This window comes from Eschrichtius robustus, chromosome 14, assembly GCF_028021215.1.
Source record: "Eschrichtius robustus isolate mEscRob2 chromosome 14, mEscRob2.pri, whole genome shotgun sequence".
Classification (NCBI taxonomy): domain Eukaryota; kingdom Metazoa; phylum Chordata; class Mammalia; order Artiodactyla; family Eschrichtiidae; genus Eschrichtius; species Eschrichtius robustus.
Genome location: NC_090837.1, coordinates 410,222 through 437,381, shown reverse-complemented (window position 1 = coordinate 437,381; position 27,160 = coordinate 410,222). Strand labels below are relative to the sequence as shown.

Genomic DNA, 27,160 nt, shown 5'->3' with positions numbered 1-27,160 from the left:
TCCCCCATTTTCTCTTCCTTCCTCCAGAGCACAGGTCAGCTGCCTGGTGCTGGGCTGCTGGTGCCCTCTGCAGCAGCAATCCTGATTCAGAACCTGAGCTTTCCTGGGCGTCTTCTCTGCCGGCTGCATGAAGACTGGTCTGGCTGCAGGGCCCCCACTGATAGAGGGCTGGCTCAGAATCCACTCTCTCTGGGCACTTCCCTGGGGCAAGATCCACCGATGTCATGCTGGGGCTCTCAGATCTGGGCCTGTGCTTCCAATCCTGTTAGCTATGAGGTATTTAAGATGACCTGCTGGGTCCTTGGTCACACCAGGAGCGCTGACAGAGGCTGGCCCGAAGAGGACTGCGGGCGGTTGCCTGGGAGCTTGAACCCACAGGCCAGGAGGGGCAAGTGTGCAGCCCCTGGAGGGTGCCCAGCAGAGGGGAAGCGTGGGCAGGGCCAGCCCCTCAGACGGGGCACCAGGAGCCCAAGAGGGACACGGGTCTGGGGATGGGCTGAGCAAGGCTGTGTGAGGACACGGGCGGGGCCCAAGGAGCCGGCCACAAGCACACGGGAGTCGTCCGGCACGCGCTGAGCCACCAGGACACGAGCACACAGCAGGCTCCAACCCACTGTGGGCTGGATGCAGCGGGGGGCGGGGGGGGGGGGGGTGTCACGGAACAGGAAGTAGAGAAAAGTCGCAGAAACACCGCACGGTGCGCCCTGTAAAACAGCTTGTCAGCAAGCCTGGAGAACCACCACCCCGGCCCGGGCTCCTGCCTCAGGTTAGAGCTGAGAAGCTCTGTTCTGACCCCGGTGTGCTTGTCAGAAGTGGGGAATCCAAGTTCCACTGCAGTCGGCCGGCACCGTGGACCAGCAGTCTGACGCGGCGCATGCCCTGCCCGTCGCTGACGGATCCGGCGTAGCCCAAGGAAGGCTGCGTGTTTAAGCCTTGGCCACAAAAGCTGCTGCATCTGCTACGGGGCCTGCGTCTCTGTTCTTAGTTTGAGGGAGGGGTCAGGGTCAGAAGTGAAGTGGGGGGGGGGATGAGTCAAGGTCCTAAGCATGGAGGCCAGCCTCGTGCCTGCACGAGCCAGGCCGGGGCTTAGACACGAAGCCGTGCCTTCAACCTGGGACCAAGTCGGGGTTGGCGGATTCAAGGGAACCCGTGCCTTTTCCCAAATGCTCAGACCCGGGCCCTGACCCCAGGTCACACACGCCTGCAGGGCCTGCGAGGCTAATCCAAGTGGAGCGCCCGGGTGGACTCTTTTTGTCAGTCAGCAGGTAACAAGCGACGCCTGCGGCCGGTCACACCGTGACAGGAAGGGGCACATCACAACCAAGACACGAGCGAACATGCCGGGGAGAGAAACAGACACGGCTTGTTTATTAGAACGCAGGAAGGAGGCCTTCTTCCACGGAGCGCTGCTTCTCAGAGTCTGTATCAAGAGCAACACAAAGTTGAAAATCGTATTCCTGAGAAGAAGCAAAAAAGGTACAATTTTGCAAACAAACGTAACGGGTGATTTCAACAAACGATAAAAAACTTTTTTTTTTAAACAATAAAATTTCAAGTATTATTCCAGATGACACGGCAAACCCATAGCAGGCGGAAAGGGCAAGGACTTGCGGAAGCTCTCGGTGGGAAGAAGCTGCTACAGGCGGGCCGGGGCGCCACCAGGGACGACCTGAACCCCAGGTCCCTGGGCCACCCCGGCCCCGGCCACAGGGGAGGAGTGAAGAAGGCCAGACAGGTTGGCGGGGCTGCAGTTGTGCTGAGGAGCCCGGAGTGGCAGTGACCCAAGCACGCCCTCGGCGCCGGGGTCCCTGGACGTCTGATGATTTTTCTTTTATAAACAGAAACGTATGCTTATTCTTTCAAATATCATACTATCTCCCATTTTTGTCAACTTGTAAATTATAAGTTATATCATTTGTGCTACAGTTTGCGATATTTAAGTCTTATTAGGAGATGAGCACCAAACCTATGAAAGTGCACAGGTCAGCCGCTGTGCGTGCCCCGGCTGGAAACTTTGTTCCCTTCCCTCAAACAGCACAGCGTTTCTGCCAAACTCCCCTTCTCCCAGGGCACTTTTCTTGAAGAGAAATGTCTGCTTTGACTGTGGTTGTGGGAAAGGTACAGAGAGCAAACCTCGTGGTCATCTTCAACAGGAGGGGACGGCTGACGGCTCTTGCTCTGGCCCAGGGCTCTGGGCGCCACCGGTAGGGGTTCTCGCCGAGAGGGTCTCGCTCCACAAGAGAAAGGTCACACCAGAGTGCCCGACGCAGAGACCCCCGGCGTCCCCTGAGGGGGACTGTGAAATGCCCTTAAAGCGTCTGTATTCAGTATTTTCTGAGACACGTGTCATTGACCGGCAATACTCCCAAGCCATTGTGCTGCCTCCCTGGATGCTTAGTTCTTGAACCTCGTCTGTTCACAGATGTGATTGAATTTCCTGCAGGGAGACAACGGTGAAATACACAAGAGGGCATCAGAGACACATTCAACAAAGGAAGTCTGAACTGTGCCTGGGGCAGCTACAGGAGAAGCAACCCTGTGCTTGGGGGTTTGCAAGGGCTTGTGTCTCATACCATCAAAGAAACCAGCCCCAAACGCAGCCTCTTTTCTCCTTTTTAAATTTTAAAATGTAAGTGGAACATTTAGGTAATTCCCAGAGACTCAAAGCATCCCCAAGGCACTGCGGGGGACCTGGCGGGGCTGAAGCCACCTCCTCTCCAAGAAGACGACTGTGTCTTTGCTGCCCTGACCAAGTGTTTACTGAGAAAGGTTAGCCCGTTACTACGGAAATCTCTTTTCTTAGAATAAAATGGTCTCTTCCACACAGTTAATGCTCGCATACAAAGCAAGCTTTTTATTCCACCCCTCAGAGGCAGCCGCCTTTCCCGGAGCCCTCACGATGACTCCCGAGCCAGGGGCGCTCTCTCAGGTACTTCCACTTGAGCCTCAGATGGCTGTTTGGGGTTACAGTGGCCCCACACAGCACCCATCCACGGGACTCATTTATGTGATCGCTTCCCTTATGGTTTGAAAGCGTAGGCGAGCCTGCTCCCACGGGCCACCGCGCGTGGCAGCGTGCATGTCAACGTGAACAGCCTCTAAAGACCCCGTGGGAGACTCCCAGCAAGAGCCTGCGAGCCATCACGGCACCAAAGGTAGACCCAGGTGCACGGCGGCGTGGCTCGGGATGGGAGTTCTCAGTGACCTCAGCCACGGATTCGGAAAGTGCTAAACCTTGAACGTGCGGGCTGGGGATGGCCGCCTGTGCCCTGGATACATGGAGGTGGAGCAGGAGGTGAACGTTTGTATGCCAGCGTTTCATGAAATGAGATAACAGAAAAGCAGAGTGTCCAAGTGATGATCTTTTCTTGATACATACTATGTGACTTTATAAAAGCATGACAACTAAATTAGTTTATAAGTAGAGAGCTGACTAGTTCCCTCACATCCCTAAAAGCTGCGATATCAACTTGGCCAAAACACTTAAAGAAGAGCACCTTCCTGTAGGGAAAGCGTGGGTTTGCCTCTCTGCAGGGGACTCCTTCAGCCCCGGCCCGGCCCCCGCCCCCGTGCCGCACTCACATTGCGTGGTGGGCCTTCACCTGAGTGCGGCAGTTGCGGCCCCAGTAGCAATCAGGACGGGACGTTACGGCCACTAGGGAGAGAAAAAAGTAAACACGTGTGACACACATACCACACTCACAGACTCAGCCTAGTGAATTTAAGCCAAGGCCAAAGAGACACTGCAGCTCAAACGCACAGTGCTTCGTCACACTTCACAGCTTGTTTCCTTGCACTGTTCTCCAGGAGAGGAAAAAAAGGTTCAACTGAAAACCCAGGTTAGAAATGGGATGACGCCGGTTGCCCACAGGACGTTTTTGGGCATCTTGTCTTAGCAGCCTGCTTCAGAGACCCAGAGCCTGAGCAGGCACCAGGCAGGGACGGCCCTGAGACCCGCCCGTGTCCCTGGCCGACGCAGACGTCTGCTAAGAACACAGAGCAAAGGCCCACGCAGGCTACCTAGCTATTGCAAAGGAGAGTAGGAGCCAATGCAAAGAGAACTGAGCTGCGGGCCAGGTGGGGGTAGGGGAAGGGGTCTCCTTACCCGGCAGCTCAGAAGCAGGGATGTTCTGCCGATACTGGTAGGTCAGCTCGCGGAAGCTCCGCAGGCCACAGCAGTAGCACAGCACGGTGTTCCCGGTGATTCTGTAATCTAGAAGGAACACAGCCTCTTACAGGCACGGCAGCAGAATAGACACGGCCTTGCAAACTGCTGGGGGACGAGTGCACTGATCCACAGACAGGCCAGAGACAAAGGGCTGGACATTTGGAACACGAGAACAAAACCAACCTAGATTCCAACTTACTTCCTTACGGCAAAATAATTCCATCTGGATTAAAAATTCAAATATTCAAAAAAATCTCGAAAAGTACTAAGAGGAATGAATGTTCTTCTCTTGAGCTATTTCCAACCATGACATGAAAACCGAACGGCACAGAGGAAAGGATTTGTAAATGTGACTGCCTACAGTTTAAACATCACAATGGAAACACGTACAACAAAAATGAAATACTAATGAAGTAGCAGAGAACGTATTTTCAGCACAAATGACAATGTGTTGTGCCCTTAATTAACAAAGATATCACACAAATCCATAGCTCCCAAGTCCAAATAGCCTAACATAAATATGGACCAAGGGCACAGACAAGCAAATGGCCCGTAAAACAAAAAGATCTTCAATTTCATTAATAATCAAATATGGCAGATAAAACAATGATACCTCACCGTTTGCCTCTTTCATATTTACAAGGCCTAGCAAGGCAAACACGCAGCTGACGGGCTCAGGGGATGCTGGCCCTCAGGCCGCAGGCACACCTCAACCTTGCATGCCGTCTCCAGCAGCCCTGCTTGCTATCCTAAGGGGACAATCGTTAAACCTACAGAACTGCATGCTTGACAGCTTCAGTGTTGTTTCAAATAGTGAAAAGCTGGAAACAACTTAAATATCCTTTGCTAACGAATTGGCTAAATGAACGATGGTATCAGAATGCTAACTAAAAATTATGGTATAGATCTTTATTGACATAGGAAGGGTCCAAGATATATTGGTGAGTGAATAGCTTATTAAAAGCATATCCGATAGGATTTCACGTATACAAATTATACACACACATGGGTACATATATTTAGAAGGGTGGTCGTGAAAGTATTATCATTGGGTATATTTTTAGGTGGTGGGATTTCTAATGATTTTCACTTTATCCTTCAGACTTCCTTGTACCACTTACATTTTCTTCATGAACCACGTCATTCTTACAAAAATAGCTATTAAAAAGCAAAAGGACTTAAGACCCAACCACACAGAGCCGTCGCAGCAGAGAAAACCCAAGACATTCACTAGAATGTGTCCAAAAATAGCTTAGAAGCGTTCCCAGCAAACCTCTCAAGTCTTTCATAATAATTCACGTCTTAGGAGAAAAAAAAAATCACTTGCTGATTTTTCTGCACCCTCCCTTAGTGACAAAAATTCACACTTCTCAACGCACTGGGTGTCCCTGGGAGAGGGGGCAAGCCTTCACTGAGTCACCCACGCACTGAGGGACAGGCACCAAGGACCGCGAGGGTTTGGGAACAACCAGCCCCAGGACGTCAGCGCTGACAAGCGGTAGGGCCAACACCTATCCAGCCGTGCCCCTTCCCTCCCCTGTGCGAGAAAAGATTCTAGAATATGTCACGTCGACTCAAACCCAACATAAAAAAAGAAACCCAAGAGTAGTAGGACCTTTGTGTGTGTCTGCCAGGGTGGGGGGAGGTCGCAGGTGTGAGCGTGGGAAAGCCGACAAGCAGTACTGCCAGCGTGCGGCCTGGCGGGTGTGGCTGGTTTACCAGAGGCAGCGCTGCCCTGGAAAGCACCACTGTCGGTGCGGGAGAGCAGGCACAACGAGGCTTACCAGACAGCAGGAACGCTCCCCTCTGTAGAGCCCCAAGGCTCTCCGTCAACATGTTTTTCCACGTCAAACCCCTGGTGGCCAGATAATTCTGTAACAGGGAAACGGGCAAGAGAAGAAACACAAGCTTGGAGGAAGAAACACTAAAATGGCAAAGAGGGCTGACAGTTCATACAAGGCCCTGGAAGGTGGGTAAAGCCAAGCACCTGAACGTGGTGGGCACTTGCAGGGGGCGAGCACTTGCAGGGGGCGAGCACTGCATGCAGTTAGGGGGCCTGCTCCCAGGACCACAGCCTGGACGGCCCAGATAGCCTCGCGGACCAGGAGGCCTGGGACAGACACGGTATCACATCCACACGCTATTTTGCAAGATTTTTGTCCAAGGTGCTTCTTCTGAGTCTCAAAAGGCAGGCTAGCTTTACAACCTCGCGCGTAAGAGTTACCACACCCTCTCTGAAATTCTGCAGACATTCCTAGCACAGGAGCAGCGAGACACCTAACCTTGGCCGGAGTGGCCACAGTGCAGAAACAGGCCCATGACCACGTGACAAGGAAGCCAGGGGTCTGGATCTGTGCTCTGCCCTCGAGACACGTGGAGCTGCTTGGCTCCTTCTGTGCAAACCTACAAGAAAGTGCCCCGTGGACATCTAGCCTGAGTACCGCGATGCTGAGGAGGTGCCTGCCATTCACCCTGGCGGCCGACGCCGCGCACGATCCAGGTGAAGGCAAGACTCCCGGCAAGAGACTGACGTGCCCGTTAAGCACTGAAGTTCTAAAAGCCGGCTGCCCCCTGAAACGCGGGAAGAGAGCGAGAGGGCAGTCCTGGTTCCACCCGGGGGCCGGCCGCGCCCCCTGCGCCACTGTGCGCAGGCCGAGCAGGAGCTGGAACTGTGGGACACAATTCCTGTGGCTTCTTGTGTGACGGGTATGAAGGAATACCTATTTGGGGGGAATATAGGGATAAGCAGATACACAGTGGCAGCACTAGTCAGAAGTGCAGAGTCATGAGGTCACTGGCGGGTCCTGGAAGGCCTCCCGCTGGCCTCGCCGGGCCTGTACCTTCAGGACGTCCGACTCGTAGTTGTTGTTGCTCAGCACCCCGTCCAGACACCGGTCGCCCAGGTTGAGTTCTGCCAGGATGGAGGGAAGCCGTGTTATCCGTTTCATACACACTTTACGAAAGCACCGTTCACCCGACAGTTAAGATAACCAAATTGCCTTCATTATGGAGTCTACAAAGAATAAAAAGTTCCATGACAAAATACAACTTCAAACAGAGAAAAAGTAAAAGGACTTCCATTCCTCTCCCCCCCAGAAATGGCCAGTCTGCGCAGCCCCTGGTCTGGGGTCGTGAAGTCCGGACACGATTTTTTAGTGGGGGTGGTCCTCGCGCATGACTCAGTGTCCCCCTCACTGACGCTCGCAAACCTATGCAGACCGCCAGGAAAAGGGGCTAACTCGTGGCGACCAACGTGGCCTCTCCCTCCTCGGGCACACGGCCAGCCCAGCACTGGCCTCAAGTGCACGAGAGAACATGGGAAGGTGGCGGTGATCGATGGCAGGGCCGGCATTACCGCAGAACGGGGCCAGACAGCCGAGGCAGCCGGTCCGGGCGCAGCCCCAGTACAGGTGGCAGAAGGGCTGCAGGCAGATGGCACCTGCGGACACAGAGCACAAGCACCAGTCAGCCACCCGGCGAGGAGAAGGTTCAAGGAACTGGTAAATAAATGACCAGCTCGATTTTCATAGTGATCCGAAGACTGTAAATTAAAGCGCCATATAGTTCATCCGTTAGACTTTAAAGGGACACCTTGGACCTGGGTTCAATCCCTAGTCGGGGATCTGAGGTCCAGAAAGCCACACAGTGAACAGAATAGAATGGAATAGAATAGAATAAAATGACACATTGGAGAACTACTGTGGGGACACACGTCAGATACAAGATCCAGAAAGAGAGCCCCCGTGTGTGGAAACTTAGTGTGTGACGGGGGCGGGGTTATCAACCGGTGGGAAAAGATACATTATTCAACGTGGTCCCACAGAGACACCTGACGACGCAGGTGGAAACAGAGCTGCGCCCTTACTTCACACCACACAGAGAAGTCCACGACACTCTTCTTGAAACCTGAGCTGGAAGGACACACAGGAGCGGCTCCGAGGTGGGGAGGGGCCCCGGGGAGACGGCGCACACCCACACCCTCACTCACACTGCTGGGGGGCGATGCGGGGGTCCCGCTCGCGCTCCGCCCTCCGGTCGGGCATGGGCTGGAAGCAGCAGGTGCATATGGCGTGGCTGCCTTGCAGGGCGCACACGTAGTCCTGGGCTGTGGAACAGATAGGACGCTCAGGCTGGTGCCGCCAGCACACGGGCAGCAAGAGCGGCTCAGACCACACCTAGAGGGGCAGCTACAAGGTACGCACGAGGACACAGACCTACAGGAAAACCCGGACAGAACTCGGGCCTATTGTCCTACAGCCAAGTGACGGTCTACAGCTCAAACTAAGAAGTTTAAATAGATTGAAAAATGACCGAAGTTATCTCCTGGTTCAGTAGTTGTAGCAAGATTTCAAAGATCACATGAAGGTTTTCTACCGTTTCCTATAAAGGACGGGCAGGCCAGAAAACAGTAAAGCGATTTCTCTAGTCCCTGCTGGCTGACCCTGAACCAGGAGCTGTGTCCACGTGGCCCGGCCCCCGGTCACTCACGCACCGCATGAGGCTCTGCCTGTGCACGCTCGCTACGGTCCCAGTGGGGCCTTCCACGCGCTGCCCCAGCCATCCCCACCCGAGGGGCCTACAAGGAAGCCCCCAAGAGCCATGGCACAGCATCGTTGCAGAGGTTAAGAACGTGGCTCTGGGTCGCAATCCTTAGGTCAGTGGCCTCTTGACAGGCTCAGGCTGACAGTCGCAGAGAGGCCAGGCCCTACAACGCGGGGCCACAAACCAAGTCCACGTGTCCACCTTCCCTTTCTTGATGGCACCTGGGGACCTGCCCACTGAAACGGGCATCGAACAGATAGCTCAGGGCGGCTCTGGTAACATCATGTCCTGTTGCTGGGAAGAGGCCAGTCCCTCACTGGCGGGGCCTGTGTGTGATGGTCCTTTTGGCTTTGGTGAGCGCCACGGGGGATGCCGACTGCCCTGCGGCAGTGGGCTGGGTGGGGTGGGGGGTAAGTGTTAGAATCAGGACTGAATCCTCGGGTGTGTCCAGGAGCCGAGGCCCATAAATGAAGTTAATTATCTGGTCTCTTAGCTCCAAACAGGTTATGAGAAGCAACGAGCTATTCGAGCAGAGAGGAGCCAGCAGAAGTGCCACCCGCTTCCCGAATGGTCGGAACAGCACGGAAGGTGTGGCCGTCTCACCTGTCGTGATGCTGACGGACGTCGATGGTGCATCCCCAGGGGCCTGCGGTGCCCCTGGCTCACTGCCGGGCCCTGGGCAGGGAAGGGGCCGCCCCGCCTGCCTGCGGTACTCGGGGCATTGTCTGCACACGATGTACGGCTGGCTGCAAGGGAAGAAAACCCGGAGCTCAGAGGAATGAGGAGACACCTGCTCTGGCCGTGTGTAAGGGTGGTGGCAACGACGGCCCAGCCCTGGTGACGGGACAAGACCCAGATCCCCGCTCACGGGCCTTGTCCTGCCTGTATGCCTCAGCTCTGCACTAGGTGCTGCACCCGGTGTGTGCAAAAGGGAAGGACGGCTCGGCGCCCATCCTGCACAGCAGCCGTCGGCAGGCTCTCCTCCCCGCCACCTCCCAGCCCCCCTTTCCCGCACGTTCCCAGAGCCCTCGGCCACTCCTGGGGTTCTGAGATGTCTCCTCCCTGCCCCTCGCCCCCCTGAGCCATCCCTGGGGGCAAAGCCACCCTGTCGCCACACTGGGCAGGACGCGCTCTCACAGGTTTGAGGCCCGCCCAGTGCACACCCTTCCCTTCGTTAAAATCTGAGTAGAACACGCCAGGGCTGGATGCCGCTGTCATCAGGGGCTTTCACCCAGCTGTATGCACTTCAGCTGAGCTTTCAAATCTGCAGATGGTAAAACAGAATCTGCAGGAAAGGCACGCACGGACTCTCCCCTCATCTCAGTCAGAGGACGCCTGCCCGAGCCTGCCACCAACGGGAAGGACAGGCGAGACCTGACTAGAAAATGCGGAAACACTGAAGACATTCAGCCTCATATGTAAGAAAAACATATAAATGGGAATAAGATACCTGTCTGTCCCATTACTCCGCGTGTCGCAGGGATCACTGCTGTCCCTCCGCATACCCTGTGGGGCACCAACACCAGGACTCTGACGGGCATTTCATGACAGATGCCAGAAGTCCAGCAAGGCGTCCCCTCAGTGAGACTCCAGACCTGAGCATCCTACTTCCATGTACTTATCTCCAAGAAATGACTGGACATGTGCACTGAACTGTAAATGCAGGCCATGCACTGCAGCTTTGTTCCGGAATTCAAAATATTACAAAGAAATGTTTCAAATGGTAAAAAAATAAGTATGTATGAATACACATATGTATGGCCAGGTGAATACGTAATAAAATGTTCACACTAAAGTGATTTTTGGTTTTCTTTTTGCTTGACCATTATGTGCTAAATTTTGGGGAAAGAAACAAAGATAATAAACTGAGGAGGGGGCGAGCGGTTTTGTCTTTTTAAATATTATGGCCTCAACACAAAAATTCATACCCTGGACTTCCAAGTCAGGAAACATCAACATTCTACAGCAGAGGGCTTCCCTGGTGGCACAGTGGTTAAGAATCCACCTGCCAATGCAGGGGACACGGGTTCGAGCCCTGGTCTGGGAAGATCCCACATGCCGCGGAGCAACTAAGCCCGTGTGCCACAACTACTGAGCCTGCGCTCTAGAGCCCGCAAGCCACAACTACGGAGCCTGCGTGCCACAACTACTGAAGCCTGCGCTCTAGAGCCTATGAGCCACAACTACTGAGGCCGTGTGCCACAACTACTGAGCCTGCGCTCTAGAGCCCGCAAGCCACAACTACTGAGCCCATGCACCACAACTACTGAGCCTGCGCTCTAGAGCCTGCGAGCCACATCTACTAAGCCCGTGGGCCTAGAGCCCGTGCTCCGCAACAAGAGAAGCCACCGCAATGAGACGCCTGCACACCGCAACAAAGAGTAGCCCCAGCTCGCCACAACTAGAGAATGCCTGCATGCAGCAACGAAGACCCAACGCAGCCAAAAAATAAATAAATAAAATAAATAAATTTATGAAAAAGAACACAACATTCTACAGCAGATAAAATAAGGTCTCCTAGGATTGCACCCTCTGCCAGGTGACTGTGGCTTTTCTACAATAACATCCTGACAGATGATAAGTACTGCAGCTTACGGTGCAGGACGTATGGTCACTAGACAAGCTACAGAGAGTAAGTGTGCTTCCGCGGAGTTTGTCTCAGCCTGTGAATCAAGGCACTTGATGACGACTCAGCAAACAAAAGGGTGTCACTTACTGTGGCGATCCTCTCACAATAATTAAGCCAAAGCATTATGCTGTCCACCCTGAACTTACATAGTGCGGTATGTCAGTTGTATCGTAATAAACTAGAAAAAATATACAGATAAGCAACAAAATAATAGAATAAATATTCCACGTATACAAAAAAAAAAAGAGGCTGTCACAGGAGGCAGGGCAGTGAGCAAGCCTCATCACAGGCACCTGGGCCACAGGGTCGCACCTCACCAGCGGCCCAGACCAGCAGGTCCTGGGGGCAGTCAGACCCGCGCCGTCCGCCCTGCGCCCACGCGGCTCACCTGACGTCCGAGGACTCGCTGTCCACATCCGACAGCTCCAGCAGGTCCTCGGAGCTCCCCTCCTCGTCAGAGAAGGCCCTCCTGACCTTGGGCTGCAGCATGTCCTGCGTGATCCTGTTCCTGGCGGCCATGCTGCGCAGGTCCTCCTCGCTGCGCCTCTTGTCCGGGTGCTGCAGCAGATACGCCTCCACCAGGTTGTTGAGGATGTGGTTTTTACAGATCCGCTCCACTGGACAGCGGCAGGTGGGGCACAGGGCAGAGCGCTCCATCCAGCCCGAGTAGCAGGCGGCGCAGAAGGTGTGCATACAGGGCTGCAGGCTGAGGGCACAGGACGGGCACTGGGTGTGAGAAGCAGGGACCCAGGGCCATGCTGCCTCTTTCCCCGAAGGAGGACGTGGCCCTGTTCAGACTGAGGTTCGGGTACAAAGCAGAAGAATGGGCCAACTGCCCCCCGCCCCACGCTCTTTCGACTCCTTAGGGCCTCAGGCTTGTGCTCTGGGGCGCTCCACCCACGCCGTGGTGGGGCCCGCGGCTGGCAGGGCTGCACCTCGGCTCACACAGCGGCACGCCGCCTGCCTTCCACAACCCGCCTGAGAAGCAGTCCCCGCGCAAAAACACAGCGTTCGACTGCAACTGCTCCAGCTGTGCGCTTGTCAGCTACAAGAGACGGGGGCCACGTGGCAATCTGTGCTCCCGGAGGGCCAGGGACCACTGGTGGCCAGGGCCACCAGGAACGGGAAGAGCGGAGACACTGGGTGTGGGTGGCAAAGACTTGCATTTAAGCCGAACTGCAGACAGACTAAGTTCCCACAGAGAAGCAAGGAGAGATCTTCGTTCTGGCACTTTTGCTCCAGGTTAACTACCGTGTTCCCTTAACCACGAGATGCTGGTCACTCGGTACAGCTCCCCTGCTCTAGCTGAGGTGGACCTGGCCACTGAGGTCAGAGCCACTGCACGCGTCTCGCGGGCTCTCGCGCAGCCTCAGTCACCGGGCCCGGCTTTCAGCTCATCGGCCACACAAGGAGAATGGCTATGGTCACCTCAGCGGGCGTACCTCACACAGTCGTGCAGCAGGTCCTGGCAGATGATGCACGTGAGCGTCTCCTCCATCTTGTCTGGCTTCACGGTCGCGGCTCTGACGTCAAGGGCACTCTGGGGGTCTCCGCCCGGGTCTGCGACCAGCATGGGCAGGTTCAGGGTGGGCTCCCCGTCTGCCAGGGAAAGGGACATGTTCTCAATGTCATGACCATGGAGGAAGTGCGCTCCGTCTCTTGGTTTTACAGACGTCTTAACCTGTGGACAGGAGACCCAGTCCTCCCTGTATTTTTTTTTTTAATTTAAAATTTTTACTTATTTATTTACTGGCCACACTGTGGGGCATGCGAGATCTTAGTTCCCTGACCAGGGATCGAACCCGCGCCCCCTGCAATGGAAGCTCAGGGTTGTAACCACTGGACCACCAGGGAAGTCCCATCACTGTATTTTTTTTTTTTTAACATGTCTAATGGAGTATAATTGCTTTACAAATGGTGTGTTAGTTTCTGCTTTATAACAAAGTGAATCAGCTACACGTATACATATGTCCCCGTATCCCCTCCCTCTTGCATCTCCCTCTCACCCTCCCTATCCCACCCCCCCATCCCACCCCTCTAGGTGGTCACAAAGCACCAACCTGATCTCCCTGTGCTATGCGGCTGCTTCCCACTAGCTAGCTATTTTACATTTGGTAGTGTATATATGTCCATGCCACTCTCTCACTTCGTCCCAGCTTACCCTTCCCCCTCCCCATGTCCTCAAGTCCATTTTCTACGTCTGCATCTTTGTTCCTGTCCTGCCCCTAGGTTCTTCAGAACTTTTTTTTTTCTTTTAGATTCCATACATATGTGTTAGCATACGGTATTTGTTTTTCCCTTTCTGACTTACTTCACTCTGTATAACAGACTCTAGGTCCATCCACCTCACTACAAATAACTCAATTTCGTTCTTTTTATGGCTGAGTAATATTCCATTGTATATATGTGCCACACCTTCTTTATCCATTCATCTGTCGATGGACACTTAGGTTTGATTCCATGTCCTGACTATTGTAAATAGAGCTGCAGTGAACATTGTGTACATGACTCTTTTTGAATTACGGTTTTCTCAGGGTATATGCCCAGTAGTGGGATTGCTGGGTCGTATGGTAGTTCTATTTTTAGTTTTTTAAGGAACCTCCATACTGTTCTCCATAGTGGTTGTATCAATTTACATTCCCACCAACAATGCAAGAGGGTTCCCTTTTCTCCACACCCTCTCCAGCATTTATTGTTTGTAGATTTTTTGATGATGGCCATTCCCTCACTGTATTTTAAAGGGCATTTTTACAAAGGTTCAAAGTAAGTCTCATAATCCAGTATGTTTAAGTTTTGTTTTATAATAGTTAACAGCATAAAAAAGACACTCAGGATACACGGGTGAGAGATAAAGGCCAGGTGTCAAATAGCATTTGTGTGTAAAGTCATTTTTGTTTAAACAAACAAAAAATGTGACCCATATGCACACAGGAAAGTGCTGGAAAATACAGATCCTCAAACGTTACCAGGAGCTTAAACTTTTTTTTTTCTGCCAGTGTGTTTTACTTTTTTTATAATCATAGATTAAATTTTTTAATTAAAAAAATACTTACAATTTAAAAAGTCAAACATTTAGAAGAAAACCAAAGCAGCAGCCCTCGGCCCCAGCCTGTCCTCAGCGTCACCCTCCCTCCTCTGGGGAAGCAACTTTCGTGTCTTCTGTTTCTCCTGGTCCGGACCTCTGTGTTTCTGAATTGTCATGCTACTTTTAGGCTGATGGATTTTAGACATCATCTCCTGACATCCATTACAGCAGAGAAGGACTCTGCCCCTCTGGGTCTCCTTCCCAATATTATTCTAACACAATTATTGGTTCAGTATATTGTATTTATATTATTATGCTTAAATATTCACTGCTCACACAGTATAATTTTCTTCCTTATACAATTTTTCATTTCTGATGGAGTTAAAAGTGGCTCCATTTTCATACTTATTTTTATGTACCTGTTGCTGACTCATCCCACACCTCCCCAGGCCAATCAACTCAATTTTCCGCTCAGGGCATCAGATGATGCAGTTTCTTTCCGAGGCCCTCCCTCCTGTCACACTGCCCCAGTCCAGGGGCAGCTCTCAGGCCTGCCTCACAGCTACTGTCCTCCCAACAACATTCCCAAAAGTTTTTTACAAACCTTTTAACTTTGACTTTTAGAATATAGATTTTTCTCAAAATCATCTTTAACGTGAAGGTTCAAACTATCACTTAAAGATAATATACTCTTAAAAACTGGCTGTTGTATCAGGACAGAGCTGCAACTCCAGAATGTGGTTTCCAGACCAACAGCATATCCTGACAGTAAACACCGTTCAATCTCGATGGTACAAACAGGAGAGAAAAGGCCCAGACTGCCATCTGGAAGATGCTGAGGTACCACAGGTGTCAGCTGAAGACAGGGTCCTCTGGCTTCTGCAGATGGTGGGGCCCCAACAGGCTCAGATGGGATGGTGCTGCCGGCGCCCCAAGGCCACACGCAACCACCAGACTCTGACCTGCTTTTACTCTCTTCTTAACGGGCTCCAACTCCTCCTGATCCTGGGGTTCCGACGGAGAAAAGGATGCCCCCTCTCTTTCAGAGAGAGCCAAAGGGAAGCTGGCGATTTCATCACTTGCCACAGATGGACCACACCCTTTTGGGGAGACGTCTGCACCTCTCGAGCCTGTGAGAGGGACAAACAAGAGACATTCTGATTCACCTGCCTCAGAAGAAGAGACAGCAGTTCAAAGCGTCACTGATTCAAACCAGGCGCAGGTAATCCAAGATGTCGTTAAAAAAAAAAACCCAAACAAACGGAAGGGTTCACTTTGTGTGATTTTTACAGTATATGAATTATAACCTGTAAAGAGTACCACAGTATTGTAGTCCCTGCCCTTCAGCCTGTCTCTTGGGGATGGAACAAGACAACATTTACTACTACAGAAATCTTACTACTGACAGCCTGATGCCTGACACCATCTCTGAACTCCTCAGTGGCTTGTCTGTCTCCGTAACAATGCAGGGCAGGATTAGTGAACAAAGAGCAATGCAGCTACCACCCTGAGATCCCCATCTCACCGGAGCTGGAGGCAGGCCCTCGCCCTGCAGAGGTGGGCTCCATGGAAGAGGTAGAGGCCGTGGGGAAGAGGTCCGATGTGGACGTTGATGGCTGTGGTTCCTCAAAGCACACCTGAGTGGCGGGTGGCGACGGCAGGACCTGGGGATCCTGGGGGTCGTCGCCTCGCCCTGCACCTGAGGTATCTTTGGTCACGTGGAACACGTTTTCTTTATTAGCTTCTGGAAGCACAAAGGAGCAGGGGCATAATAACACAGTCAGGGCGCAGGGGGAGCACCGCCGCGTCAGGAAGACCTTCCAGCGGATGAAGAGTCAGCACACGCACCCGCTCCTTTGCGAGGATCTCACTTACCGAAGGAGTCTCGTGTTACGCCTTGCTTTTCGTGTAAAGATTCGTAGAGGTATGCCACGTCTGAAGGAAATTAACCGCATCAGAGTGGCGCTCACCACGCGTCAGGAGAGAGCTCATCTCTCTCTTCTGCTCCCTCCCGTCACGTCACGGTCACTTGGCCCTTGTCGACTAGTTCGACTTGTCAGCTAGTAACCACATCCGCCGGTTGAAGGGATTTTAAAGCAAGTGATCCAAAACATCTGAACCAAACTTAAAATAAATAAGCCTCAGAAAACCGCCTGGCGTCAGGAGGCAGACTAAGGCAAGCAAAGCGATGAGGAGGGGTGAGTCTGTGTCTTGTTATTTCAAACCACCAGGACTGGACACAAGCTCCTTCCCTGTGGCCGGGGGCTGGCTGTGACTGCTGAGGACAGTCTAGCGGATACCGGCCCTCTTCTTCCTACTTCTGGGGTAACCTTCGAAGGACCCCCCAACCCTCCCCGTCCTGCATCACTCTTCTCCCACCAACACAGGCGCAGATGCTCAGAGCTGGAAAAGCCCTCACAGAATCCCGTCTAACCTTTGCTGTCTCCCGTAAAGTCTCCCAAAGCAGAGCTGTCTGTGGCCTCCAGCCCCCATTCTAGGCCTTATTCTTCTCACTCAGGTGCCCTCCTCACCGCCCCCACGACCCCGTCTCCCTGGCTACCATACTGAGACCGTGGCTCACGGCCACAGTGGTATTTCTGAAGAATGGCTGGGGCTCAGCCCACGAGGTCAACGCTCCCATTCTTCAACAGACACTACCCACACCAAGAATGTACATGAACAAAAAAGGGGATGCAGCTAGCACTAACATTCCTTCAGGAAATACCTGCTTCAACAGCCTCTTCCCACAATGCTTCCCAGCTGTGGCAGCGTCCCCTGCTGCACCACCCGTGAGTCCAGCCCAGGAACCACCCCCTCCCTTACTGTGTTCTGGCTCATTCTTCCTGTACACCAAGTAGATGACGTCCCCAGTCTGTAAAGGGCAAGTCTGCTTCTTAACAACCTTCAGCTTGTTAATTACTGTTCCGTTGGTGCTGTAGGGAGAACAAAAATGCAATTTATCCTACTTAAAACAACTTGGAGTTGAAATTTTCCTTTTCTACAGCCAGTAGGAAAGCAGTTCAATACTACCACTTTGCAAATGATAAAACACTCATAGGAATGATGTAAATACTCGTGCCACCTTACAATTCTCTTGAGAAGAACCTTGCCTGTTGCCCCCTCACTCACAGCCCAATGGTGTGTCAAGTGTTTTAACGCCTCCGCTGTGCCAGCCCCACGTTCTCCTCCTGGTGGAGCCCGGGACGCCCACCAGCAGCACGTGCTCTGATTCCCAGCTTCTCTCTTGCTTCTGCACCACGCTCTGTCGACAGGCCTAACCCTGTTCCGGCAGCCGCGGCCCAGCTCAGTTCACTCCTCACATGAGCACTGACCCTCCTCCGAGATGGGCTCTGGGCAAAAGCAAATCGACGCAGGGCTACCGACCGGAAGACGGCGCGGTCCCTGCTGCTGGGAAGTCACTCCAGTTAATCAGGGACCACAGTGCTGGATGGGAAGGCACGGCCAGGAGACTCCGGGGCCTCAGTCAGGCGGGACAGGAGGCACCTCCCTGAGGAGGGGCTCCCGAGTGGACAGAGACAACCCCGCAGGCAAGGGGAAGAGCGCACCGCACACAAGCCAAACTCGGCAACTGAGCAAGCCCTCCCGCCCCGCCCATTTCAGGCACTCAGTCCACACGGGCCCCAACTCCACGGCCCCACTCCTAAGGCCCCCAGTGCTGAAGAGGCGTCACCTTTCCCTCTGAGCAGACTGCCACTACTTTAGATTTCTGTAAAGGGCCAGGCAGGAAATAGTTCAGGCTGCACGGTCACGCTGTCTCCGTCCCAACTCCTCAGCAACAGGTGGCAGGTCCCTGGAGGGCTGGGCTGCCTTCCCAGTAAAGCCCCACTTAGAGAGACCAGCAGAGCTGCTGCAGCACTGCCACGGCCTCTGCTGCCAGGCTCTCCCCACGACCTATCCTCAAGCTCTTTCTAACCCGGAAGTCTGGTTTCACTTTTCCGCTTAAACCCCTCGGTGACTCCTCACTGCTCTCAGGCTAAAGTCCAGTCTCTCCGGCGTGGACGTCGGGGTCTTCCTGATTGCACCTCGGCGCCTCTGCACTTGTGGCTCCTCCTGCCCGGAACACCCCCACCCCTCCAGCCACCTCGGCCAAGGAAGGCAGCAGCCTCTAGAAGCTGGAAAAGACAGAGGACGGCTTCTCCCCTAGAGCCTCCAGAAGGAGCCGACACCAATGAGACCTGAGAAGGACTTTGAGCCCCCAGACCTATAAGATCACAGATTTGTGTTGTTTTAAGCCACTGAGCCTGTGGTAACCGTTACAGCAGCCCTGGGAAGCACATACTATCCTGTAGCCAGTGTGGGAGAGCCAGGGCCTGAGGCAGAAAGAAGCCTCTGGAACCAGCACTGTTACTGTACACTGTGCTGAGAAATAAAGGACTTGACCTGCTACCTATCAGAGGAGGAAAAGGAGCATCCGTTCTTCCTAAAAAAACCAAATTCCTGGTCTTCTATCCCTCAAACTGCTACTTACCAAAGAATCTCATAGCACTTGACCTTCACAACAATAAAAAAAATCACCTTGTGGGAAAGGCGTGCTCTCAACACACTGCTGGATGGCCGTTTGCCACTCATACCTTCCACACAGCATTCCTTCCCATAAACTTACCCCAGGAAAATCATCAGACATGAATGGAAAGAGTTTTGGAGGAGAGTCACTGCAGTGTCATTTATAATAAGAAAAAGTCAAAATAATAACTTTCCATCAGTAAGGGAGGTGACAACAAGTTATTATATAATAACGAAAAAGACGAGATGGACCTAGACATACTGATGCGACAAGCACTCTGCAAACATTACAAGTAAAATAGATACACAGTATAACAGTATAATCTCATTAATACAAAATAAATACGTATGTATTTTGTGGGTGAGTGGAATTTTGGAAAGTTTTTCACTTTCATGTACTACTTATGTGGTATAATAATAAAAAAAAAAAAGAAAAAAAGAAAGACTTCTTGATTTGGGGAAGTCTAACTTGAATAGGTTTGCAAGAACCCAAAATGTATCACTGCCTTTTAAGTCTTATCTCTGAGCTTTAACCTGAATACATTTAAGAATGGTCACAGGGCTTCCCTGGTGGTGCAGTGGTTGAGAGTCCGCCTGCCAATGCAGGGGACATGGGTTCGGGCCCTGGTCTGGGAAGATCCCACGTGCCGCGGAGCGGCTGGGCCCGTGAGCCACAACTGCTGAGCCTGCGCGTCTGGAGCCTGTGCTCCGCAACAAGAGAGGCCACGATAGTGAGAGGCCCGCGCACCACGATGAAGAGTGGCCCCTGCTCGCCACAACTAGAGAAAGCCCTCGCATGGAAACGAAGACCCAACGCAGCCAAAAATAAATTAATTAATTAAAAACAAAAACAAAAAAAAAAAGTTTAAAAAAAAAAAAAGAATGGTCACAGACACCAAAGTGTCACTAAGTAGCCCATCCTGGAAACCAGAAAATACATCTCCCAGTACCCGGAGACCCTATCGGACTACTGAGCTATAGAAAGCAGGCCCTTGTCTCTTCTCTGCACTCACTGGCTTCAAGTCGGCTTTCTGAAGCTACAAGAGGAAAGAAGTTCAGAAAGAGCTTACCTGGTATCTTCCAGCGACACCTGACCAGATTTTTCATCCACTATAATTTTACAGTGATCTCCAGAGACCAGTTTATTGCCGGGGAATGAAAGGTCACAACCTAAAACAGCGAGGGGGGCGTGCTGGATACGACCGTGGGTACCGGGCACGATACTGCCCTTTGCTTAACCAAAGCATGCGGCTGGAAGTCAAGACCCACGTTGTACCCACTTAAGGAGACAGCACTTAATCAAGTACAAAGAAACTTTCAAAAAAGCATTTAAGTGTTAATCCAAAGTAAGGGAACAAGAACTATGTCTTGAACCTTTCTGACTCCTCCTTACCTAGAGGATATGCACCATCAACACCTCCAGCTACACATCAGCTGCTTCTTGGTGACATTTTTACAATATGCACACATATGCATATTGTAAAAATATGATAAATATTTGATCAAATTCCTGGTCTTCTACAATATGCACACATATGCATATTTGAAAAATATGATAAGTATTACAGAACTTTAAAAAAACTATGGGGCTTATGAAATATCTTCAGTATCTTAGTCCTTAATTTCTTTTGTGTAACCTAAGGTTTCATAAATCATCACAAAATTAAAGGAATGACAGAGTCACAGAAAATATGACTGAGTAAATTATCATAGGCACATGTACGCGTTTAAGAAAATTTAAAACAGAAGGCGGATGCATCTCTAGCTCAATACAATCGTTATACCCTCATCAAATCCAAGAGGAAAACCCTCAAATGCTTTGTCCTCTCCTTAAATCAAAAGAATAAAAGCTTTCAGGAGTGTTTTAATACTGAGTCACTAATCTGCTTATAACAGGTTTGCACCATAGCTACTAAGGTTTATAGTACCTTTAATTTATTTTGGGCCGCGCCCTGCGGCTTGCAGGATCTTAGTTACCTGACCAGGGATTGAACCCGCACCCTCGGCAGTGAAAGTGCAAAGTCCTAACCACTGGACCGCCAGGTAATTCCCTACAGTAGCTTTATTTTTTAATAACCAAACGTGGGAAGCAGTACAGGTACCCATCAACTGGTGGTGAATTAATAAACACAGGCAGAAAATCACCCAGCAACAAAAAGGAACAAACTACTGATATATGTAACTGCCAAGGATGAACCTCAAAAGCACCAGCCAAGGGAAAGCAGCCAGACCCAAAGACTGTGCTGCAATACAGTGTGATTCCCCTTAGACGGCATTCTGGAAAAGGCAGAACCATAGGGAGAGAAATCAGATCGGTGGGTGCCAGGATTTGGGGTTGAAGGGCAGGGACGGGCTCCAAAACGCCGCCAGGAACTTTCTGAGGTGATAGAAATGTTCTACATCTCGACCGCAGTGGTGCGTCCATTTCTCAAAACTCCCTGAACACCTAAAAGGGGTGAATTTTACCATGTGTGAGCTATGCCTCTGTAAACCTTAAATATTAGAATTCTTAGTGGCACAAACATTCTACATTATGGGGAGTGTTTTGTTACATTTATCCAAGGCGAATTTCACCCGTGTTCAAGACTGTCCCACTGCGCTGAGCAAAACCGCCAGGATGGTCTCCTTGCAGCCCCAGACCCAGGCTGGTCACCAGGCTTTGTCACCGGAGTGGGGTTTTACTAGGTTTCTCCACACCTGGACATCAGCATTCCAACTGAGAACTGAAATACCTTTGCTAAAGTTCTACTGTTGGTATTTGCCCTGCTTGTCGTTCAGTTGGTTACTCTCTCCATGGTTGGTACACATCTCTGCCACTCCCCGAGAATGGGAAGCTCTTTGGGAAGGCGAGCACCCCTGCTTCCTTCCACACACGTCAACTCAGCTCCCCCTTTTCCTCAAAATAAGGCCTTGTATATAGCAGGTGTGCAACAGTGTTAAAATAAATCTAGTTCTACAACCTGAAACCCTATCCCCCAAAGTGACTGTCTTTAGAAAGAAGGCCTGCAAAACATAAAAGTTAAATGACATCATTAGGGTGGGGCCTTAATCTGATAGGGCTGAGGCATTTATAAGAGGGAGACACCAAAGATCTCTTGGTCCAGCAGGCCAGGACACAGCGAGAAGGCAGCTGCCTGCAATCCGGGAAAAGGATTCTCACCAGGAAACAAACTGACTGGCACCGTGATCTTGGACTTCCTAGACTCCAGAACTGTGAGAAATAAACTTCTGCTGTTTAAGCTTCCTGTGGTATTTTGTTATGGCAGCCCGGGCAGACTAATACAGCAAACTCTACGTTTTGCTGGAAAGGTTAATATAGTTGAGGAAAGGACTTCCATTAAGAATCAACTCAACAACACATTTTTGCTCCTTGTATTAGCATGTAAAATGATACTACAGTGTTGTGTTATAATAACAATGGCTAACATTAAGTGCTCTCAGCCGGGCTCCTTCTAAGCACTTCACTCACGACCTCCTTTAATCTTCACAGTGACCCCATGAAGTAGCTACAAAGGCACCAGAAGGTAAATTAGCCCAAAGCAGATTATGCGGTGGTGGTGGTGCTGGCGGCCTAGGGGGTGTGAGGGTGGTGGTCTCCAGGCTTCTGCTCTTCATCAAACTTCCATTCACACCAACTAAAGACAATGCATCGTGAAAAGTTTCTAATGATATGTCAATATTTTTAAAGTTGTAAAAAAAAAATGAACTTGATATTGGGACTTAAGACCGCCTCCCCAAAAAACCCCAGCAAAAAACAGGTACAGGTGCATCATGATGGGTAAAATGAAAGCAAAGAACATGTGCTTTTAAACACTAATCTTTCTCATTACCTCTTGCTTAAAGTATAAAATCAGTGTGACAATTTATTAATTTGCAGAAAAACGAAATATTTTTGTTGGCCTGATCGTGCACTTCACTCCCCGTAGGAAAGCTACAAGGGAGGTTAAATCACCAGGTGGCCGCTAGGAGTTTAGAGGCAGCAAGCGCGGGGGGGGGGGCGGTGAGGGCTCTTCCTCTCACTAGTTGCAGGACTTTCTTCAAGGCCATAGCTTCCCACGTTCATTGCATCAACAAATATTTGAGCAGCCCTATTCTAGGAGCTGGGACTTGAGATCTTTTTAAAATGTAGCTCCCTACGGCTATAAATTTCCCTCTGAGCACTGCTTACCTGCATCCCCTAAGTTTTGGTACTTTAAATTTTTATTTATCTCAAGGTATTTTCTAATTTCCCTTTTGATTTCCTCTTAGACCCACTGGTGGCTTAAGAGTGTTATTTAATTTCCACATATCTGTGGATTTTCCGGTGTTCCTTCTGCTACTTGTTTCTAATTTCATTCCATTAAGGTCAGAGAAGATGCTTTGGGTAGTAATACCCTTGAGAAAACTGCATTCCAGGGGATAAATTATTGCACCTACTTCATAACGCTGCAGTGAGAATTAAATAACCTGCATGAAACACGCAGAAGTAACTGGGCCGACCAATACGTGAATAAACGGCAGCTGTTACACGACGGCCCATTCCACCGGAAAAACGGCGTCCCGCCCAGGAGAATCCCACAGCCCGGTGGGCCCGGTCTCGCCCAGCCCCCGCTCTCAGGCCCCGGATCCAGTCCACCAGCACTCGGACCCCGTCGCCCGCCCCCATCCCGGGTCCCCGGTCCCCGCCCCCGTGCCCGGACCCGTCCCCGGCTCGCCCCCAGTCCGTCCCACGTCTCCCATGCCCGCTCCCCGCCCCGCACCTCTTCTCCGCCCGATGGTCCACTCCCGTTTCCTCAGGAGGACGTGCGGCTCGCCCTCCTCGGCGCCCAGGCGGAGAAGCCTCCCCCACGGCTGCTGCTGAGGCGGCTGCTCGCCTTCCCCCGGCCGCTCCATCGGCTTCACATCTGACGAAACCCGGAAACGTCGGGTGAGACCCGGCCCGCGAAGGCAAAGGCTGCGGCCCGCCGCTACTCCTCGGTGCCCGCGCCACGCCGCCGCGGACCGCGCCGCCAGCCTCCCCCGGGTCCTGACGGCCGCCCGCGCCCGCCGCCCTCTTACCCCCCGCCCCGCGCCGAACCCGGAACCGGCCGCGCGACGGCCACCACCGCTGTCAACGGACATCTCGGATCCCTCAGCTGATCCGTGAGGCGGGGCCAGCGGCGTCCGGGCCCTGCGATTGGCGGGCGGTGGCAACCACCGAGCGCGGCGGCTAGAGCGGAACCTGGCGGACGGCCATCGAGAGTGGACGCGTGGAGGCGAGCAGAGCGTGCGCAGATTGGAGGCTGCGGGCTTGGACGCCCTCTTTGATGCTGGCCGGGACGATTTGGTGTTCCAGGATCTCGGAAGTAGCTGCGGTCAGCGCCATGTTAAGTCGGGGCAAAAGGGACAGAGCGACTTGGGCGTTGGGCCCCGAAGCAAATTCCCAAAGCGGCGTTGGAAGTGCAGAGGGCGTTTAGATATGCAAAGGGACGGTCCGCCTTACAGATGACGAGGTAAATGCAAGTCGAAACTTTCGGGTGCCAATTTCCCCGCGATCGGAAAGTTGGTAGTGCCCTGGGAGAGCTCTAGAGAGCGCGAGCATCTCGGTTGCTGGTCGGCACCTCTTGGAGGGGGTGGTGCTGTCTTTCGGTTTTAAACGCGCGTTTCCGTGGCTCAGCGATTCCGCCTCCTGGGGTCTAGCGGCGTTGCGGTGTGTGTGCCCGGGGAGGATGCTCTGGGGTCGTCCGTGCCGGACGCGTGGGAGTGGAGGTGCGGGTCGGCCAGATGCCGAGTCGCTGCGGGGCGGCCAGATGCCGAGTCGCTGCGGGGCGTCGTGCGGCCCCGGGCTGCGCGGTTCAGAGCAACGAGGCCATGCCTGACCGACGGGGACCTCGAGATGGAAGTAGAAAGGACAGATGTGTTCGTGCGCTCATAAAAATAATGTGAAAGGACAGAAAATAGCAGTGGCTGCCTCGTGAGAGAGCAGAAGTCAAGGTAGTGAGGCAGACATCTTTCGCTCTGTACTCCTTTGTGTAACTTAAACGACATCATTTGTAATTTTTATCTTTTTTTCTTCAGATAGAAAAATGTAACCATTCTTCCTCTGAGACTGTTTTTCAGTATTGTTTCGTGGGGGGCTGAGGTTACTGCACTTGCTCTCTGAACCAGGGCCTAGCCTGGCATCAGGAGTTTTTGGACGGCCTGTGTTAGTCTACACAAGGCCGACCTGCCGCGGAACCAGGATGACGTTGAGCCGAAGGAACAGCCCAGGCTTCTTGGGTGACAGGCTTCCAGACCTCGGGGACAGTGAGCCAACTCAGGCCAAAGGCCCATGTCAACTTAGTCTTAAAAAAGCGCATGTCTCCTGTCCGTCTCAGATTCAGGACACAGGAAAGGCCAGAATTTAAAATTCCTCTGAAGAAACTTGGTTTAGGGGGAAAAGAAGCGAATCACAGCACCCTAGCAGACCCTTTGGGTGTTGGGGCCAGTAGGTGCCTGGCTAATCAGGCCTTTCTGTTCAAATGGAAGCCCTGTTCTCGGGATCACAGCTGGTGTAGCCCCAGCAGCAGCTCAGCTTTACAAGAACTGGCAGCTACTCTCTGGTTGAAACCTTATCCTCTCTGCCCCTCCCTGTCACCTCAGGCACATTCACTGGGTCAGTAGGGTCCTTGCTTCACAGATGTTCCCTTAAAGGCTGGCCTTAACTCACTCATGGTTTGGCTTCGGTGTCCAGCAGGCCGCAGTGGCTCTCCAGGTATGTAGATACGAGAGCAGACATAGTCTCCTCTGTGGACAGAACTGAAGGCCGTTCTCATAGCTCTGGCCAACACTCACTTTGATCTTTTGGCCCCTGAATTGCTGCCAGTGGTCTAGTTGTCTGGTCTGTCACTGAAGAGTGCTGACTGACAGATTAAAGACATTACTCTTTGGGGCTGCAGACTGTAAAAACAAATTGTCGCTGCCTATCAGACTGTCTAGGTCAGTCGCATAGATGCCCACCTTTGATGAAAACAAACAGAATTAAGCTATCAAGTCTGCCTCTCCCTGATCACTGACTACCACCTGCAGTAGTCATCATAATGGAAATTCCAATGTATCCCCCATCATGGTCTGGCAGAAGTGGAGGATTTTACACTCCTGATGTAGAAGCCAGCAGGTAACTTGGAGGTGGCAAACCTTATGCCTAGTCCACTGAGGGAGCCTTGTACCTCCTGCCAAAAGTTGGCCCTTGGTTTTGTGTTAAAAGAGGACACATTACTTGGGGCATTGATCTCCCTACTCCTGGAAAACTAACTATATCTGTCCTTTGACGCTTTCTCAGGGCTACCAGTGATGTCTCACCACTGCTGACACATTTTCAGAAAGTGTTATTTCACCTGATCAGCTAATGCTGGACACGTTGACTTGGCCCTTGAAATGAAACGAAACTAAGCTCTCGTCATGTTTTTGATTGTCTGGCCCATTTGCCACCTAACAGTGGTCCATCTTTTGTAACAAAGTCTATACAACAATGACTTATAGTGAAGGTAATCAAGGGACCTGCCAAACTCCATCATTTCCTGTTCTACTCACCTGAGTTGTTTGGTTACTGTATTAATTTCCCATTACTGCCGTAACTAATTACTGCAAATTAGTGGCTTAAAACAACACAAATTTAACAGTTCTGGAGGTTAGAAGTCCAAAATGGGTCTCATTGGGCTAAAATCAAGGTATTGGCAGAATGGATTCCTTCTGAAGGCTCTTGGGGAGAATCCGCTTCCTAGTCTTTTCCAGCATTCCTTGGCTCATGGCCTCTTCGTCCATCTTCAAAGCCAGCAGTGCCCCGCTGAGTCTTTCTCACCATGCTGTATCTCTGTTACTGACTAGTACCTCCATCTTTCGCTTATAAGGATCCTTGTGATTAAATTGTACCCACCTGGATAATCCAGAGTAATCTCCCTATTTAAAGGTTCATAATTTAATCACATATGAACAGTCACTTTTGCCATATAAGGGAATATATTCACAGGTTCCAGAGAATAGGAAGTGGACATAGTTGGAGGCCACTATTCTGCCTACCCCAGTTACCGAACTCTGCTGTTCCTAAATAGGAATCATCTCCATTCGCCTGATTCCTGGATAATGTTCAAGAAAAAGTGGTAGGGAGATATGTGAGATTATACAGACTATTTTAAAAATTTAGGTATCCACCTTGACCATTCCTGGGCATGGTGCTTCCTTGTTTCACCCTCGAGCAACAACAGGCAAGCCTGAGTGTTATCCCTTGCAGGTGGCTATCCAGAAAGAATCATAAGGGATGAAAATAAAGTTTAAT

The 27,160-nt window shown here is 51.7% G+C and overlaps 1 protein-coding gene across 4 annotated transcripts; it reads right to left on the bottom strand.

Moving 5' to 3' along the window:
* Window positions 1–1,343: 1,343 nt before the first annotated feature.
* Window positions 1,344–24,009, bottom strand: CHFR (checkpoint with forkhead and ring finger domains). 4 transcript variants are annotated; one of them, XM_068562284.1, is made up of 17 exons: window positions 23,926–24,009; window positions 23,628–23,771; window positions 19,959–20,058; window positions 17,188–17,297; window positions 16,240–16,299; window positions 15,890–16,108; window positions 15,327–15,494; window positions 12,782–12,938; window positions 11,728–12,045; window positions 9,314–9,456; window positions 8,157–8,273; window positions 7,524–7,607; window positions 7,009–7,079; window positions 5,953–6,040; window positions 4,106–4,213; window positions 3,583–3,655; window positions 1,344–2,437 (listed from the first exon to the last, which is right to left on the bottom strand). In XM_068562284.1, the coding sequence occupies exons 2-17, from the start codon at window positions 23,758–23,760 to the stop codon at window positions 2,395–2,397; spliced, it is 1,992 nt and encodes a 663-aa protein (XP_068418385.1). In that variant the 5' UTR covers window positions 23,761–23,771; window positions 23,926–24,009; the 3' UTR covers window positions 1,344–2,394. The 4 variants fall into 4 exon arrangements, with proteins under 4 accessions (XP_068418385.1, XP_068418387.1, XP_068418386.1 ...); XM_068562286.1 differs by having other exon boundaries at window positions 3,603–3,655; XM_068562285.1 differs by having other exon boundaries at window positions 23,945–23,973.
* Window positions 24,010–27,160: the final 3,151 nt, after the last annotated feature.